The 19928-nt window shown below is 45.1% G+C and overlaps 1 protein-coding gene across 2 annotated transcripts in view; it reads left to right on the top strand.

Annotated features, from left to right (window-relative positions):
- GALNT16 (polypeptide N-acetylgalactosaminyltransferase 16) overlaps positions 1 to 19928 on the top strand; it is a 160905-nt gene that overhangs the window by 118994 nt on the left and 21983 nt on the right. For both annotated transcript variants that reach the window (XR_004426454.1, XM_033146945.1), the window contains exons 5-10: positions 2937 to 3002; positions 5815 to 5936; positions 10972 to 11059; positions 13742 to 13826; positions 15511 to 15614; positions 19230 to 19356. Coding sequence is in view for 1 of the 2 variants with exons in the window: in XM_033146945.1 (XP_033002836.1) it covers positions 2937 to 3002; positions 5815 to 5936; positions 10972 to 11059; positions 13742 to 13826; positions 15511 to 15614; positions 19230 to 19356 (592 nt within the window). In the remaining variant the exon portion in view is untranslated. The remainder of the gene's footprint in view (positions 1 to 2936; positions 3003 to 5814; positions 5937 to 10971; positions 11060 to 13741; positions 13827 to 15510; positions 15615 to 19229; positions 19357 to 19928) is intronic.

Genomic DNA, 19928 nt, shown 5'->3' with positions numbered 1-19928 from the left:
TGTGAAAGCCTTCGGGAGTAAACCCTGAGGAATAATCTGTACCCGCTGCCTTGTGGGACGTCTTTGGGAGAAGGAAAGGCTAAGGAGTACACCCTGCACAAATCCAGAGTGCAGTTCCTAAGACGGTTGGATGGCGCCTTGAATGCCTCCTTCTGGCGACTCCTGCAGCCAGACTGGTGCCAAATGTTTTGCTCTGCTTTCCTTTGGACCACATCAGCAAGGCTGAGAGCAGGGTCTTGTAGTCTGGGCAGCCCAGGACCTCCATACACACTGCCCAGGCTTATGTTCCAGAGAAGTCACTTTGGTACTGCTAATGCAGAGAAAACAACATGGGAGGCAGCAGTTAGAAGTTACGGTCTCTGCAGCCACAGCGGGCGCTGTGATTCTGCAGAGGTTTGACTTCGCAGGGAATCCAAAGAGGTCATTTCGCTTTCCTCGATGTGTCAGAAGATGCCATGTCACACCATATCAGATACCTTGACCCTGAAATTCACTTGTGCACATGCTGCATTTTGATAGTCTTGGAATACATTTCATTGTTTTCATGTACAATACAATTATAAAGCACCATACCCAAATTACTCTCCAAATCTCCACTTTCTCTAAGTATTTCCAAACCACCTTTCAACATATGCTCTCTGGGGATTGCTATCAGACCTATGAAGGGAGCATCTCAAATGAAGCCCCTCAAATGGATGTTGCTAATATAACTGGAATGGGATTCTGCTGTGTTCTTGGAGTGTGAATTACCTAAAATGGATTCATGGGCTATTTTTGTACATGGATTTCCTTGCTGAGCACATGTCCAGCAATATCTCAGTATCCTTTAATCAAGTGTTCCTGTCACTGCAGTTCAGCGATACTGCTCCTGACAAACTGCCCTCACCAGAGCAATATTTCAGGCGGCAAGAAGCTATAGAAATGGAGAAGCTCCAGGATAGAAGTGCCAAGAAAAGTACTACTTTGGCTGGTAGCCTTTGTGTGTCTTGCCAGGATGCTGAAGCTGTGGGAAGATGATAAGTGAGGGGCTTCTCAAAGCCTGGAGAATAGCACACAATAGAAACACTGTTGGTGCTGGGTAGTAAGAGAGTATCAAAGTGGTGAAAAGAGAGAGAAGAGAGAGTGTTGCTCCAGAGACCTCTGAAATTATTTTTTGGTGGTCAGCCATTGAAATATATGTATCATCTACAGCATTGTTGTATTAAATGCTCCAGAATGAGCTGAACCAATGGGAGAGAACTTAAGTACTCTGCTGGGTCAGACTAAAGGTCCATTTAGTCCAGCACCTTTTCACAGACCAGTCAATAGGATCCCTATGGGAAGCCTAGAACCAAGACCTGGGTGCAACAGCACTCTCCCCACTTGTGATTCCCAACAACTGGTTTACAGGCACATACTGCTCCCAACACTACACAGACATAGTGGCTAGTAGCCATTGGTAGCCGTATCCTCTTTGAATTTGTCTAATCCCCATTATGGCCATCCAAGAATAGCTATCCTATCCAACAGTGTGCTTCATTTTATGTGGGATGTAGACTGGCAGCTCTGCATTAGAGCCATATGATATGTCCTGCTGTGTTTATCTTGACAGATAAAAGAGTTGAGTCTGAATGTCTTGCTCCTCTTTCAACTCTTTTCTCATTTCACTGCATTCACTCCCTTTCTTTTTCTTAGCATCCAGCCTGTGCCCCTGCCATAAACCTCTTTCATGTTTCTCCTAAAGGTCAACAGGCAGAGCTACATGTTACAGAGCAAACACAAGGACCCTGACTCTTTGTCTTGTAATGGTGATGCAGGGATCAGAGTGGCATTTGCCTGGCAAAGTCAGGGCATGAATAGGGGAGCTGAACTTTTCCTCCACCTGCTGATTCTGCTCACACACACCCCTTCCCCCATTTTCTCCACAGTCAGGCATATTCCCAGCCCTGGAGTCGGCTGAGCTAAAAAGGAAATGTGTGTTTGGAGACTTGGGGATAAAAATATCCACCATTTCTTCATGCTGTTTCTCCTCCCTACTTTACCATTAACCTCCAAATATGTGTTTGCGAAACACATGTTTTCTGATGTGCCATGTTGTTATATCCTGGGGTTCCCTCCTGCCTGCAGTTGGATTTGAAAGCAGCTCTCTGTTGTAGCTAATAGAATAGGTTGCAATCCATGCTTGGTTGTGGGGTGTGCGGTGTGTGCCCACAACAGTTTCTCCGGTTTGCAAATGTACCAGGGCCTCCAAAAAGCTGGTGTATGCTGTCTGTTGTATCAGCTGTTCACAGGACTAAACTTCACAGTATAAAACCACACGAAAGCTCATACCAAGAACAAACTTAGTTGGTCTCTAAGGTGCTACTGGAAGAATTTTTTATTTTTTATTTTGTTTTGAGCATAAAACCAGGTCTCCATAGTTCCTTCTTCCCTTGTAAAGTGCCCTCTGGAAAGGACAATTTGCTTCAGAGAAGACACAATGGCAATGGAAGTGCTTAACTTTTCTCTTGCCAGTTGTTTTCCCTCTGACTATTCCCCTCGCTGGGAGGGAAATTTGAGTGAAAGTAGGCTGGCAGAGGAAAGGTTCAGCACTCCCTTCTCTCCTACTCTAAAGCTCTCCCTTTTCTGTAGGAGCTTGGAGAAGGAGAAGGATCTGCTGGACTTTGCAACCCATGGCTGCAGTGTAGTGTGTAGCGTGCCTCCACAGATCTTAGAAATGCTGACTAAAACCTTTGAGGCAGGGGAGGAGGTGCTGAGTGGTAAGCAGACTTCTTTGGGCGATAACTTGAGGCGATGGGATTAAAGCCATTTATTTTGGGATCAACAAATTGATTAATATCGTAAATGAAAGCAAAGCTTTGCCCTCTGTTGAGACACATGGGGAGAGTTAATTGCAGCTTTATGTCGATGCCAAACAAACTAGGCACTGGTGCCAAACTGTTTTCTCTTCTCTTCAGCTGAGGATTGCCAGCTCCTTACCAAGATACCAAAGGTCAAGTGTCTTCGCAACAGTCGGCGAGAAGGTGAGTATGACAGATTTTGCAAGAATCGTTCACTTTTAGAAGGACCCAATGGTAGCACAAATTAATACTTGTGGGTGTTGGGGCACATACGATGGCCTCCTCCACTGAACCAACCAAGTCCCTTTCCTATATCTAGTTTCATCACCATCATCATCATCTGATGCCATTGCCGGCAAGAAGTTCTGTCTAGTCTGAGTTGAGTTTCAATATATTCACTCGCATTTCAACCCATTGCAAACCTCAGGCAGTGATTCAATTGCAAAAAAAGCACCACAATTTATTCAGGTGGAAAAGATAAATAGAGCTAGGCGCCATCAGTATACAGTACTGATAAAAATCTGCTCCAAAACTCAGCACGACTTCTCCCAGTGGTTTCACTGTGAAGAAGTATGATGGAAAGGATAGAAGTCTGTTGTATTCCACAGGGAAGCACATGGGAGAGGAACAGCAATCAGCTGGAATTTTCCAGCAATTAGGAGCAGAACTACTATAAAGCAGAGCTTCCTATTCCTAACCCATATTCTTGATCCAGAAAGATGCTGTGATAAAAAAAAGATACAGTAAGTTCAAAAGAATCAGCAGAGTTACACTCCCTGGTAATTCCCCTTGCACAGATAATAAACTAAGAGAGTCTCAGTCCCGAGTTCTAGTTAGGAATCAGGTGGAAATGGGTCTAGATATGGGAAGCACTACATGCAACTATAAATTTGGCCACAATACAATTCAGTCAACTTGGCTAGAAAATAAACTGGATATTGCTCCCCAATTCTTTTAACAATGCTTCTTTTAACAATGCTCTTGCTGCAGCAGGGATGGGGAACTGGTGGCCCTCCAGATGTTGTTGAACCACAGCGCTCATCCTTCATGGCCATTGGCTATTGTGGCAGGGGCTGATGGAACTTGGAGTCCAACAACATCTGGAGAGCTACAGGTTTCCCACCACAGGGCTAGATGGTACAAAGACCCCCTTCGATTAAGGATAGATTATCTTCCACAAGATGGCCATCACTCTCTCCCAGTTTATTAATTCTAGGAATTAGGGAGAGAGGTCAGACTGAGATAAAGTGGTATGTGCAGATCTACGTATTCTGTCTACATCTCTGGATTTTAAAAGCTGAAACTAATCCAATAAAACCTGACCGGAGGAAGATGCATCTGCTATTGACTCCGTCTGCAGTGGAGTCAAGGTCAGAGCAGAGGGGAGTGATTGTGTCCACAAACAACACTGCAGAAATGTTGCAGCAGGCCTGAGGATTCGTAACAATCCAAAGAAGGAGAGTTAGGTTTCTTACTGTATTTTAAATATTTTGTTGGAAGCCGCCTAGAGATGGACGGGGTATAAATTATTATTATTATTATTATTATTATTATTATTATTATTATTAGTAGTAGTAGTAGTTATAAAAGCTCAGAAAAGCTCCACTGGATAAGGTTGCACAGACACAATTGTGGGCGAGAAGAAATAGCACCATTGAACAGGTCTTCAAGTGGCCTCTAAGCTGTGTTCAGATTAATTTGTTGCAGGCTTTCCTCTATTTGCACTCAAGTTGTCATCCCTGTTACCTCATTGTACAGAACACTCTACTGAGCCATGGTGAGGTCTGTGCCTTGGCAGGCGGGAAAAGTATCCCTGAGAACTCTTGTGTCAGCTGCCTGTCAACTTCCTGTCCCAAGGTTGCAGTAAAAGTAATTGGCCGAATCAGCTTTTAAAAAAAATCTCCCAAGGTTATCTGGAGGCCATTTGAATCCATAAGGCCATCCTAATGGGTCCAGCTGCATTCACCCTAACAACATAAAACAAAATGCCATGCAAATTTGTGGTGAAATGTCCGAAGAGGGTTTTTTGAGGGAAGCTAAAAGGGTTTTAACAAGACAGGTGACATTTCTCAGGAGTGTTTTGCACATCTCTAAAAAGGAGTCACCACAGCTGCCCTTTCAAATTCAGCTCAGTGCTTCCCATGGTGAGAGGAAAACAGGGGGAAGCAGGAGGGGGAAGCGTGAGAATTGTGGCACTCAAAGCATCCCTGTGCAGGGCCTGGTTGCCCCTGAATGAACCTAACTGTGAGCCAAGGGATAGGTGCGCTGCATGGTAAAGTAAGCCAAGAGCAGAGCAAAAAGAACTGCAATGCAGACGCTTATAATTGCATGTCTCAGCCATGTCAGGATGATGATGCTTTAGGAAAACCAGACACCTGTAATTTTCCCCACCTGTCCTCAAGTCTTTGGATGCCATACCAAGCTTACTTCCTCTCCTAGCTAAGGAGAATGTTCAAGGGGATCAAACTGCTAACTTGCAAGTCTTCTTAAAATGCCGTGGTCAAGAGAGGTCCCAAAAAAGGCACCCAATGTGCCATCTGGTCTGGTTTAGGGGGCCCAGTTCCAGCTTTTGCAGCCAATGATGTGGACAAAGTGCTTGCGGCTGTTTGGCCAACCATCTGCCCATTTTAGCTGATTCAAGCTAGCCAAGGGAGACTGGCCAGGTGGGTCCAGGGGACGGTTGATGCTTTGTAGCTTGAAGGAGTGCTACCTGCCGCCCTTTAGGTGGCGTGTCCACTCCTTTTTTTTTTTGAAGCCTGCCCTGGACCCAGAGGTCACTGACAACTACCACTCCAGTGTTAATACTCTCTTCTGGGGCAAGGTGCTCAGAAGGGAGGTGTCAATTCAGCTGCAGGCGCTGCTAAATGATACTGATTATGTAGATGCTTTCCAGACTGGGTTCAGGCCAGGCTGTATTGACTTAAATAGTTCCATCCTTTTCCTTTTCCGCTGTCCCTTTTTTATGCTATCAGCTCTCTCCTCTACACTTTTCCAGGATTGATCCGTTCTCGCGTGCGAGGTGCTGATACGGCAACAGCTGAGATCCTTACTTTTCTGGACAGCCATTGTGAAGTCAACAGCGAATGGCTGCAGCCGATGCTTCAGAGAGTGAAAGAGGTAAGTGTGGGCAGCCTGGCCTCCTGCCCTTGCTTCACGCCACCCTCTTTGCTGTTGGCTGGCTACCAGCTCCTGACACCTACGACGGTGGGCCTGACTATAGTCGCTGCAAATGGAAAAGAGAGCATATGAAGAGCCTGCTGGATCAGGCCAGCGGCCCATCTAATCCAGCATCCAGTGGCCAGCCAGATGCCTGTGGGAAACTTGCAAGCAGGATTTGAGCACAAGAGCCCTCTCCCCTGCTGTGGCTCCTGGCAACTGGCATTCAGAAGCATTGCTGCCTCCAGCAGTGCAAGCAGAGTCACGGCTAGCCCCCTCCTCCATGAATTTGTCTAATCCTCTTTCAAAGCTATCCAAGTTGGTCGCTGAAAGATACTCGGAGTCCAGTGTGATTTTCATGCTCTTTATTCAGCTCATAGTAGTGAGGAATGTAGTTCCCCCAAAACGTTTGCTTTATATACACTATTTACACAATGGGCCCCACGTGATTGGCTAATTCCGGGATACTCCTGTATGCCAATCAGAGTGCGGATTCACTTCCACCTGGAGCTGGATTGGGTGGCTCCTGCAGACCAATCAGACTCCTGCAATCTCAATCCTATTGTTCTGGGACCAGTCAGACTGCTGCAATCTCAATCCTATTGTTCTAGGACCAATCAGACTGCTGCAGTTTGGATCCTATTCAACTCAGTACATAACACCCGCCATCACGGCTTCCCATGGGAGCGAGTTCCATAGTTGTGCTCCTCGAAGGGTCACTTTCTTTTATCTGTCCTGAATCTTCCAACATTCAGCTTCGTTGGAAGTCCATGAGCTCCAGCGTTATGAGAGAGGGAGAAAAACGGAGCTTTCCGGACTCTTTATCTCCTATTGCTGAATTCCCTCTCCCCACATGCACTCGTTACACCAAAATCTAGCCCAATATGGGAGTCCTTTTTCCAGAGTTGTGTAATAAATAATGCACTGTGTGGTGTTCATTTGGGAGTGGGGGGGGAGGCGCTAGCCCCCAAGGTAGATGGAGAGAAAAAACGATGCAGCTGAGTTGGCAGTTCTCATCCTGCCTGTGCCAAGAGGGTCAGTGAAAGGATGTGACGGTGCTGCTGAAAACTCTGCCGTTTTGGAGCTGGGAGGGGAGGGCCGATCTCCCTGTCGCATTTAAGGCCTGCTTTCTCCTCAGGAGGACAAGAAAAGAGGAGGGAAAGCTTTTAGGTAGTTAACAGGGCCCAGGAGGCAGGTGGGAGGAACTGCTATAGATGCAAATTACATATATGTTCAGCTTAATGCCAAAGGGAGGAAGAAGGTGAAACCTTAGAACTGGTGACTTTAAAAGCCTCAGCTCAATAAATCCTCCTTCTCAGTAGCCCATAAATGTCTCCTTTATATTTGCTCATAAAATCATGCTGCTGGCAGGACCAACAATAGCAGTGGCAGCTCATTGACTGCTCCTGCACGGAAGGAAATGTGCCCGGACAGCTCAGCAGCAGAGGAGGATTTGAGTCCAGACATTTCAAGAAGTTTATTGTGTTTGAGTTTCTCCATTTCAGGCCTACCTTTTTGTTGTCAGGTGCCAAGAAACACGTTTGCTTATATATCTACGCTACAGATAGTCTGGCATATTTACCAGCCCTTTCCACTCCCAGGTACTGATGCTCTGTGAGAGAAGCTTGGAGCCCCTAAAAAATTTTCAGCACTCTCGCCCAACTATAATTCCCAGGATTATTTGGGTGGGTGAGTGGGATGAACAATGACAGTTATGATATAAACTAATATAAACTAGTAGGCTTAACTTACCTTTAGACACATGGGGGAAAAACCCAAACCCCATAGCTTTAGACATTTCCCCCCTTCATCTCATCTTTGCACCCAAATCTCAGAGCCTAACTATATGTGATGTGATTCTCAACCACATTGTGTTGTTAAATTAAATGCCTAGTGCAGAAGGTGGCAACTGATTGCCCTTGGGAATGTGGCGTTTGGTGAGGGCAGGTTTAAGCTAGAAGTCGGGAGGAGGAAATCTGTGTTCTGCTGCATGTTACTGGACCAGGGGTCCGCAAACTTTTTCAGCAGGGGGCCGGTCCACTGTCCCTCAGACCTTGTGGGGGGGCGGACTAAATTTTGAAAAAAAATATATGAATGAATTCCTATGCCCCACAAATAACCCAGAGATGCATTTCAAATAAAAGGACACATTCTACTCATGTAAAAACACGCTGATACCCAGACCGTCTGTGGGCTGGATTTAGAAGGTGATTGGGCCGCATCCGGCCCCCAGGCCTTAAGTTTGGCGACCCCTGTACTGGACCCATCACCCCCTGCCACTGGCCATGCTAGCTGGGACTGGTGGGAATTGGTACCCAGCAATATCTGGAGGGCAGCAGGTTCCCCACCACCACCACCACCCTGGTTTAAGCCTGTTAGTAAAATTAGCATGTTAGTGAAAACTGCTCCCTTCCATGTGGCAAGTTTACATTAGGAAAACACCACGTGGAGCTCTCTTCCTAATGTAAGTTGCCCTGTTGGAGGCAAGTTTTACCGCTATCTTGGCCCCGGGAAAGAGAGGCTTGAACCTCTCCTGACCATGTGCTGCATTTCTAAGGGCAATTCCCTTCTTCCCACTATGCCTGGTATTTTCAAAAATCCACAATGTGTGTCTTAAGCGTCACAAAGAGTTAGGGTCTAGGCCCCTTCCCTTACTTTGCCACAGCCATCTCTCCCACACCATTTTCAAGGTCACCGTTCCTGAAGTTGCTGCCTTTGATGTGCTGTGCACTGGTTGGAATTTAGATCTCTTGGAGCTTGTCAACGCCAGCCATCTCTGACCCCTAGGCTTCTACTGCCTAAACATGAAACATCTGCCTTGTCTGTTGGCTTCCAACCACTTTGCAGGGAGACCAGGCTTTTGACCCTTTTGCCTGCTCGTTTGTCTTCCTTCACCCCTTCTAAAGGTAGGCAGCCCCCGACTGTCCAAATTAACCACTCTCCCTATGGGTTTTCCTTGTGGGCTGTGCCTGCTCAAGCACGGCCTTCAAAAATTATGCCTGGGGCAAACTCCCATTGTCTTCACTTCATAGGTTTCTGCGCTGCCTTTTGTATTCTGCAGGCAGCATGTGTTAAAAAGCACAACAGGGATTCTTCACCCAAGTCCTGATCCTGCTTAAATGATTAGTCATTAATGGATTCTCTGGCTGAAGGGTGTTCCTGCCTGCCAGTAGGAGATCTCAGCGCCTTCCCTGCTTGACAGTGAGCAAGCAGGCAGTGACATCTGCTGATCCTGCTCTGTCTCCGTGGTTGTCTGGGCCAGAACAAGAGGCGGGTGAACAAGCTTGTTGCAATGACCTTGAGCAGAAGCTCCAAAGGGCTGGACCACCAGCCCTACTTGTCTGCAAACAGCCACCTTATTCACTCATAAGGGGGTAGATGCCGTTCTCTTCCCACCCTTAGAGCCAAAATTTGCTGGACTAGCCTCTTGGGCTGTCTGTCCATGATTAGATGTGCCTATGAGTATGTACCTGGCATAGGATGCTTCCAAATGGCTTGTTTCTTGAATGCTTGTCCTTATTTGTTGACAGGGAGATAAGACAGCATTGGCTGCTTAATGAGCATTCATTCTGACTTGTTTGTGGAGAGCCAGATAAATGGCATCTCACCACAGCAAGTATTATGCTATAGCCTAGCAGTTCGAAAGCACGCCAAAAAGTACAAGTAGCTAAATAGGTACAGCTGCGGCGGGAAGGTAAACGGTGTTTCCGTGCGCTCTGGCACTCGTCACGGTGTCCCATTGCACCAGAAACTGTTTTGTCATGCTTGCCACATGACCTGGAAAGCTGTCTGTGGACAAACACCGGATCCCTCAGCCTGAAAGCGAGATGAACACCACAACCCCATAGTCGCCTTTGACAGGACTTAACCATCCAGGGGTCCTTTACCTACTCTTTTTTTTTTTTTACTTCCCAGTGCATTTCCTCGTCACCTTTATTATTGTGAAAGTCTGATATTTGGGGGAAGTGGGTTTGTTGCACAAGCCAACCCAATCAACTATAATTGTGCAACCTGAATTTTATGCTATGTGACAGAATCACACCCCAAAATAGCAACCGCCTGGAAGCACCCATTGTCGGCTGTTTCAAGCAGCAGCCTTGCTAGGAGTAAATGTTTCTAATTACCAAGGCTATTTCAGGGCAAGTGAGTATCTCTTTAATGAGGCATTCACTTTGCAGTGACGAAACTTGGAATTAAAGCTCTAGTTAGGGACACCACTTGGGATACGAGATAGACTTCACCAGCTGTCCCTGGGATGTATCTCTGGGAACATCTGGTATGGATGCACCCGAACAGTTGGAGAGACAGACAGATTTCCCTGCAAAATGATTCAGTGGAACAATTAACATTGCCTAACAGACTTCACAAAACTATGAGCAAAATCAGGAGAAGGATACGGATAAAATGGCTTTAAACGATCGTGTGTCTCAAGTACGGGGGGGGGGGCTTTCTCCATCAAGTTCTCCCGTGGAATCAGAAAGGGAAATGGCTTCTGTCAGAAGCAGCAGTTTCCCGCCTGCATAATTCTAGTCTGTCAACAGCTTTCCTAGGATGACTGTAGGAAATCAAAGCTTAACAGTACACCTGCATGATCTGATAGTGACTCTGCTCAATAACCCTTTGAAAACATGTCCTCCATATGTGACCAGAAAATCAAGAACAGACATTTTACCAGTAGCCATTGTGTTATGAATCTCCAGCCCTTCTTCCTCCTTGTCCTTCTGCTAATTGTGGAAGAAGTTCCTTTGAATCTCAGCTGCAACCCTCCTCCCTCCCCCCCAAAAAACTGAGGGGTTAAAATCTCCCGAAAAAGCCACAGATATGTCCCTTCCTTATCTCCAGGTTCCGTGCTGGGACTAAAAAAGTAAGGCAGTATGCAAATATGCTTCTCATTCTGCTATGTGCATAAATCTCATGGTCTCTGATTTCCTGACGCTTAATCTCCCTCCCTCCTGGCAAAATTCTAATTTCTTTCCTTCCTTGTCTTTTCTTTCAGGATTATACTCGGGTGGTGAGTCCTATCATCGATGTGATAAGCCTGGAAAATTTTGCCTACTTAGCAGCATCAGCAGATTTGAGGGGAGGTAGGTAAGGTGAATAAGTAAATTCTTAAGAAAGGTCTCCCTCCCTCTGGGTAGGCCCAACATAGCTGGTTCCTTTTGATCTTGATGCCAAATGTGCCATAATAAAAGCCTAGGATTTCATCAGCAGTTGAGCCTGTGCTCAGAGTGTGTATATGTGTGTGTAATTGCAAATCTTCATGGCTGTGATTATGGAGTACAGCCTTGTACAGTTTGTGCAGAATCCAGCTTTCACATTTTTAAACACATACCCACACACCCACACACCCAGTAGCATTTAGCCTTTCATAGTTGTTGTGGGTAACACCTGAAAATGCATTGAAAGCAGTAAGAATCTGGGAAGGGGGTTCAAGTTACAGCTGAATGGGGGGGGGAGTCACCTTGCTGTCAGTTCCTTCCCTGTTCCCCATCCTTATTCCTCAACCTTAAAGACCAAAGCACCCTTAATTTGTGGTTTCTAAAAAGAAGCTCGTGCTTGTTTTAAGCCCGTGACATCTCTCATTTTGCATTTAATACTGTGGATCCATCTATTGCATCTGTAATTTCCACACACCTTAAAATGAAGTTTAATAATATATATGCACTGTGAAAGAGATTCTGGCTGAGTGCCACACAGTCTCCTTTCTTTTTGAATTAGTTCTGACAACAGCTTAGTCGGTAAAGCATGAGATTCTTAATCTCAAGCTTGTGGATTTGAGCCCCACATTGGACAAAAAGATGCCTGCATTGCAGGGGGTTGGACTAGATTACCCTTGTGGTCCCTTCCAGCTCTCCAGTTCTAGGAACCTATGGCCAGCAGTTACCCCTTGGGCTTGTGAGCTGCCCACAGCCTATGGATTATTAACTTGGAAGAAGGGCACCTGCAGCTGATCTCCAGATGTGACTGGAAAAGCTCCAGCCCTTTCCCTGCTTACTCCCATTTAGCAGAAGAAGGCAGCCAAACTACATACTCTAGCAGAGAAGGCTTTATCAGGCTCTGAGGGGAAGGATAGAAATCAAGAAATCAGGGTACAAAATCAAACAAAACAAGCTATGTTCTACACAACAGTGCAGGTTATAGACTAAGTTTCAAAAAAGGCTTACAAAAAAATCGGCCTGGGTCTTCACAGATGTTCCTTTATCCTGTGCCGCCAGGAGTGGGGGAGATTGACAGGTGGAGGGAATTTCATGAATCAGGAGCTGTCAAGGGGCATGTGTTGCAACCCTCCCATAGGCAGGTGATGGCATTGATGCTTGCCAAGGCAAGAAACTGGAAAAGAGAGGTGCAAATTGGGGAGATATTTATCTTCTGCTGCTGCCAGGCAGATTTATCGCAGGAAAGGCCCACTTTGTGGTGTCAAGGGAAAAGGCTGGTGTGCCTAGAGACGGTTGTAGGTTAATCAAGGAGGCAATACATGAAGAGGCAAGGGATTCTTAGAGGCGGGAAAGCCTGTGGTGTCCTAGAGAAGCTGTTTCAGCCCAAGAGTTGGATTTATTGGATGGAGAGCTCTCAGAGGCCATATTCCAACAGTGGGTAAGGTCAAGCATACACAAACACACAACCCCCTTAACACACATTCCTAGCACATACACACACAGAAGGGAAAGAGAGAACCAGACATGAATTTAGAAAATGCTGTATGCGCACCTTCCTCCTCCTCAGCTGATCTATGCACGTTTGTTGGGGGGTGACTGTGGGGAGAGAAGAACCTGCTTTTTTAAAAAAGGGGGTTAGTAAAAGATAAAAATAAAAATCACATAAAAACAAAGGAAGAGGAAAGCAAAGATTTCCTTGAATAAGGAGAGGAATCTGCTTTGGAAAGAGCAAATGTCTTTCCTCATTCAGTGCCATCTGCCACAGATTACTGATACAGATGACCAGCATACTAAATGATTAATATGGGGAAGCCTTACATTTGATAAGCCCCCAGAATTTCCTTTTATTCTACCCTCTCTCTTTTTTTTTTTACAAGGAACCCAAATGCAAGAAGTCCAGCTGCTCCACTCTGTTCTCGGGGGGGGGGGGGCATCTACACATCCACCTCCCTTTCCCAAGTGTTGGGGAAACACTGTTTCTACTCAAGTGCAGGTCTCAACTTCCCCTCCCTCTCAGTTTTGCAGAAACCACTTGCATACAGCTCCTGCCATTCACCTTCCTTCCCACAGGACCTACCCAATTTGCAAAAATGGTAAATCAGGCAGCATTTTATGTGATGCGCATGGGGAAAAGCCAATTACAGCGAACAGAGAGACTTTGTTCCCGGAAATACATGTCATCCCACTGAGAGTGCTGATTAACGTCTCATAACTTTGGCGGCCAATGAGGCATAGGACAGTCTGAGTGGAAGGCTGAAGCACTAATTATTGCATTTCTCTCTGGGAACACACATTGGAAGATTTGGAATGCAATTGAGCACAGATAAATACTGCTAAGGAGCAGGGTGCATCTATAGGGATACCTTGAGGCCTGGCTAACACAAGTCTGCATGTCTCCTGCTGCCCTGAGATCATGTGTGAATAAGCAGTGTCAACACCATCTAATTATTGCTAAGCAGTATGTGTTGCTGTGTTCCAAGCTTCTTCCTAATGTATCCTAAATGGAGACTTGAAGCCTATTTTCACATTTTCTAGAAACTCTTGTCAGTTTCTGGTTTCCCTCTGTATTTGAGAAACTGCAAACATGTTCTACTCTGTTCCGCATTTTAGGGTTTGACTGGAGCCTTCACTTTAAGTGGGAGCAAATCCCCATTGAGCAAAAATTGTCCAGAACAGATCCTACTGAGTCCATCAGGTAAGCTCTTTTGCTCACAACTTCATCTTTTTGTCTGATATGAGAAGCTGTTCCATTTGTTGATGTTACCTCGGGAAGTGTTCAGAGGTCATGTGTGGTTCATTTAAGAGCTGCAGTTAATCAATATCTATTGTTCCCTGAAGAGTTTTAATATTCCTGACAAATACTTGCAACTCAATCTGTTGGCTTGAGTGGCCTGCACTGCTATAATATGCAGTGCATAGTATATTGGTTTTTAAGGCTGTTATGAATATATGCGGCCATCAGCTTTCTGAGGCAGGGGAAATGTCATGGCCCTCATTTTAGAAATTGTTACCATTGTCTAGCAGGAACAATGAACTTTTCCAAGCTGGCGCATGACCAGAATAGGGTCTACTGCGGTCAACACAAGGCCATCCTTTCATAGCTGTCAACCCTCCCTGCTGTTTCCCAATGCTATAATAAGGGAATTTCCCGCAAAAAAATGGGTAAGGTTGACAGCTATGCATCCTTTATCTTCAAGGTTTAAACAAAACCATTTGCACATTCTGTGGTGGTGATCTACATATTCACTGCCTGATTAATTCTGATATATATACACACATTCTCTCTCCACACATACTGTAATGCAGATAAGGACCACCAAATCTAGGCAAATTAAAAGAAGGATTATAAATGGATTGAAGCATAATCTTATCATCTGTACATTCTTCTGGCTGACTTTTGTGCTGTGGTTCAGTGTAGTGGTTAGGGTATTGAACCTAGGAGACCAGGATTCAAATTCCCACTCAGCCATGAAACTCTTAAGAGCATGAGAACAATAGAAAAGCCTGCTGGATCAGGCCAAGGGCCCATGTAGTCCAGCATTCTGTTCTCACAGTGGCCAACCAGATGCCTGTGGGAAACCTGCAAGCAGGATTCAAACAGAAGAGCACATTCTCCTCTCCTGTGGTTTCCAGCAACTGGTGTTCAGAAGCATTATTTCCTCCAGCTGGTGGAGGCAGGGCATAGCTATGATGGCTTTTAGCCTTCAATAGCCCTTTTCTCCATGAGGAAACCCATTGGGCGACCACTGTCTCTCAGCCTAACCTACCTCACAGGGTTGTTGTGAAGTTAAAATGGAGAGAGGGTGGAACATGAGTGCTGCCTTGAGTTCCTTGGAACAAAGGTGGGATATAAATGTAATAATAATAATAATAAATATGGCAGGATTTACTTGCCTTTCCCTATCTTCCCAACTGGGATTAGATGGTTCAGTTGGGGGCAAAGGAGGTGCCTGTTTGCACTGCCAGCTGAATCTTTAGGTGTGCCTCTAGCATGGGTGTGGGAAATCGGTCAACTTGCATTTTGCTTCAGGGTCTTCTGCTTGGCTTACTTGCTTGGTTCTTAAACAATACAATACTCTGGTTATGCAGAAACCAGGTTATAATTGCTGCCAATGCAACTGCAGTGAAGGGCTGTGTGTGTGATTGTGTGTATGTACATACATGGGCTGGGTGAGAACATGAGTGATCTTGCACTTGCTTCTATCTCTTAACTACTAAGTCTGCACCAGCTCACAGAAAATTCTTGAGTCTAATGGTTCTTCTTTCTAAATGACTTTAGATGGAACATGTTGCTGTATATATGCAGTATGTTTCTGTTGCGTTGAAATATATTTTACTGATATTATGTGTAAATCCTTTCTTGCCCTCATTTTCCCTAGAACACCTGTCATAGCAGGAGGCATCTTTGTGATAGATAAATCTTGGTTTAACCATCTTGGAAAATATGACACTCAGATGGACATCTGGGGAGGAGAGAACTTTGGTGAGTTGATGCCATGACTTCTACTTTTGTTGTCTACTCTCTTCAGTTCTTCCCAGGTCACCTGGTCACACAATGTTTCCTTCTGGTTGGGAGCAACGTAGATTGTGGCTTTCACCCTCATTCAGGAACTACAGTACTTGCAAACTGATAGGATCTGTTTCCAGCCACCAGGCATATTGCTCTGCAGATCTATGTACAGTGGTACCTCGGTTTACAAACTTAATCCGTTCTGGAAGTCCGTTCTTAAACCAAAACCATTCTTAAACCGAGGCATGCTTTCCCTAATGAGGCCTCCCGCTGCCGATTCCCTTCCACCGTTCGGATTCCGTTCTTAGACCGAGGTAAAGTTTGCAAACCAGGACACTACTTCCAGTTTTGTGGAGTTCGTAAACTGAATAGTTCATAAACAGGGCTGTTCTTAAACCGAGATACCACTGTATATGTCAGTCTCACTCTACTGATTCTTAGACAACACTTTTGCAAGACCTTTATTACCGGTTTGCATGCATATGTGTTGTTGGCGGCTTCCAACAAAATATTAAAAATACAATAAAACATCAAACATAGAAAACTTCCCTAAACAGGGCTGCCTTCAGATGTCTTCTAAAAGTCTGGTAGTTGTTTATTTCCTTGACATCTGATGGGAGGACGTTCCACAGGGCGGGTGCCACTACCGAGAAGGCCCTCTGCCTGGTTCCCTGTAACCTCGCTTCTCACAGTGAGGGAACTGCCCTCGGCGCTGGACCTCAGTGTCTGGGCTGAACGATGGGGGTGGAGACGCTCCTTCACGTATACTGGGCCGAGGCCATTTAGGGCTTTAAAAGTCAGTGCCAACACTTTGAATTGGGCTCAGAAACGTACTGGGATCTTGAAAGGGGTCCAGAAACAGGAAATGTCATAGAAACCGTAAGCTAGATTAGCACAAAACTGCTAAGGATTCAACCATGATGCTGGAGGGTGGTGGCAGCTAGGAGCTAGGAGAAGAAAATGGGTCAGAGTTGGAAAACAAACAGTGCATTGGGCTTTCAGAGTGCTCTAGCGTTCCAGATTGAGGGGAAATGGAGTTAAGATATTGGCCACAGGTCTGTTTTATTTATTCCTATATCCCATGCTTCAGCCAGCAGGCTCCCAAAGCAGCTTATAGAAATAATCCAATTCAAACACAATAAAAACCATAATTAAATCCTAATTAAACACCACAAAATCAGTAATGATAGAAGAAAGATGCAAATAAATGTTTCCCAACTCAGCTCATTAAAACCAGATTACCATAAAAGGGTGGTGAGAAAGGTCTTCACCCTCTTTCAAAAGAAGCCCTGCAACATGCTGGCCAGATCCAACTCTCCCAGGAGTTGTTGTTGTTTTTTTTGCAAGGGCCACCCACCACTCTTCCAAAGATAGTGGGCCCTGGCAGGAACTAGAGGCTTGGGGTGAAGGCCAGGATCCATATCGGTTGGGGCTGGTGCTAAGCCTGCTTTTTCTATTCCACCTGTTGCAGTAGCTGCCATTGGTCTTCACCATCAGGTATTGACCTTCAGTGGCCAGACAAAAGAACATATCAAAGACAATCCATAATATGAAATATCCATGAAAGCCCTTTCTAGTGACTGTACAGCCCCTCCCCTCTGTGATTGATCTGGCAGCCCCTTCCCTGGTGTTTTCTTTGTGCCTCCAAATAAATATTCAAATAGGGAGCTTGACCAGAGTGGCAGATATTAAACACAGGAGGATGGGTCCATAAGCTTTCGCAAGGTCACCTCTCTTCAGTGATTCAAATGAGCTTTTGAACATCAAAGCCCTGGTGGTCCTCTGATCCTATTAACAAAGAAATAAAAGTGAATTTTACTTCAGGGCAGCGAAACGTCTAGAAGCAAAGGGGGATGGGTGAGAATATATCTGTTTTAATAAACAGGGTCAGATGCTGCTGTAGCTGTCGTAGCAAGTGAATCAATAGTGGGTTTAGGGTTTTACTGAAAGGTTGTGCAATAAAGAGAGACAACTCCAAGTTTAAGAAAAGGGAAGTTTTCAGACAGGCTCTTTGGCCCATTATGCTTCCAGGTTTTTGCAGTTCCAATGCTGATTCCCATAATACATGCAGACCTGCACACAAGCACTAGTGGTCCAGATATTTTAAAAAGCACAAACATTGACCAGTGCAGACATCCCCCTAAGCAGTGATTAAAGTGGATTACGCGTTTTTCTAGAATTCCCATAATCTTTTGGCATCTCTTTAATCTCAAATGTGAAATGTGTTGCTTGGAACACCACAATGTTTTTCAGTGCCTATTTTCACCAGTGCCCTTAAGATCATGCATTCGTCTTCCATTTCCTGTCCCTCGCTTTGTACTCTCACACAGATTCAGCCCTTGAAATTGATTCCTTTCATCTCACTCTAACAATCTTCTCTAATATGTACTGTCTTTCCCTTTAGGACACTCTGGAATGTATCCAACAGTGTCTGTGTAAAAGCCGGACAAAGTTTGTCTCAGGCAGCATGACTTCTCCTTTCTCACCTCCCCCTTGCAGCTTCCTGCATGCTCCCATATGCTCTGGAGCAGTGTTTTTCAACCTTTTTTGGGCAAAGGCACACTTGTTTCATGAAAAAAATCACGAGGCACACCACCATTAGAAAATGTTAAAAAAATTAACTCTGTGCCTATATTGACTATATATAAAGTAATTCTCTCTCTTTTCCCATGGCACACCAGGCAACATCTCGCGGCACACTAGTGTGCCGCGGAACAGTGGTTGAAAAACACTGCTCTGGAGGGTTGGGGGACACACACCCCACAAGTAGATTTGGGGGGAAGCACAGGAGGCTGCTGGGGGGGGGGGAGAAGAAGGGGAAGTCCCATTACATGAATAGAACTTTGCTCATTTATATCAAGAGAATCTTCCTCTGGTGAACAAGTCTGTTGTAATCTTAATTGGTCACTGTTACGCAATAATGCCATACATACTGATAGCCTACAGGAAGGCCTCTCCTGACTGGTGTTTTATTGTGGGTGTTTTCTACAACATGTTCTTGACACAATAATAGTGCATTAGTGGTAGATTTGTTCTGCTTTAGTTTGTTCTGCAGTGCTTCCCCAATGCTGTCACGTTATTGCTGTCCAGAGGGACTATGGGACAACAGAAGTGGGATAAAAAAATACACTAGAACATCTGTGGGATATAAAGTTACAGGATTTCAGCAAGAAGTTACCGGATGTGCACTGATTGGAAATGAAGCAGTGTGACCACCCCAAACCTTTTGCAGGCGCAAACCGTATTGAACGTGGAATCACGTTTGATCACTTTGATAATCTTGAATGTGCAATTGAAAGGATGTCTGGAGGGGTCCCAAGACTCCACCTAAAAAGGCCAGGGAGCTCAGCACTATCCTGGTCAGAGGGACCAGGGAGGGGAAATCAGTTGGAAATGCATTTATTTCCCCCCTCAGCAAGAAGCATCATCTCTGCTTTAAGAAATCCTCTTTCACTTTACCCGTTCTTTCCTTTGTGGTTTCTCATTGTATTAGTCATGTGCAAGGTGAGATGGGGGTGAAAAATAAGGCGTAAAACCTTCACATTTCTTCTCTCACCTTATTTTTCTGCTGTCTTGGATCTTTTCTAGAGCTTTCTTTCCGCGTCTGGATGTGTGGAGGCAGCTTGGAGATCGTTCCCTGCAGCCGAGTAGGCCACGTTTTCAGGAAGCGCCATCCGTATGACTTCCCTGAGGGAAATGCACTGACCTATATCAAGTAGGAATGGGTGACTCCTTGATCCCAGTTCAGTAAACAGGAGGGTGGCAGAGTGCATTTAGGCCCAACTAAGATATAGTGTTTGCCTGAAGGAAAGAAAGGACACTGGGGCCAGCTTCTTGAGGTATTGGCCAGTTTGCCTTCCTTCACTCAGGGACTTGAGTATGAACCCAAATGGAATTCATGAAAGCTGCTTGGATATTCCTGGCTAAATCTATCTCTTTTCCTGCTGTTTTTGTTTACTTGTATTTATAGCAAACACTTCTCTAATACTTTGGAAATAGTATGTTAAAGCCTGTATATACATTGGGTATATACTTATATACTTGGAAGAAACCATTATACTAATGCAGAGTAGTGTGTGAGCTATATCCTAATTAAATAGCAGTTTATAAAAACCATTTAAGTATATTTGACAATGAGCCCCTATTTAATGTAAAAATACGATTTTTAAATTAAGGGTGACTGTTTATCATGCAGGAGTACAGCTGCACAGGCTCAATACTTGTGGTCTATAGTAACCCAGTGTTAATTTCTGTGTGGGTTCTCGCAAACCACTGATACGTTTTGGC

Source organism: Lacerta agilis, chromosome 1 (genome assembly GCF_009819535.1).
Source record: "Lacerta agilis isolate rLacAgi1 chromosome 1, rLacAgi1.pri, whole genome shotgun sequence".
Classification (NCBI taxonomy): domain Eukaryota; kingdom Metazoa; phylum Chordata; class Lepidosauria; order Squamata; family Lacertidae; genus Lacerta; species Lacerta agilis.
The sequence above is the reverse complement of the archived record's forward strand: the minus strand, read 5'-3'. Positions and strand labels throughout refer to the sequence as shown.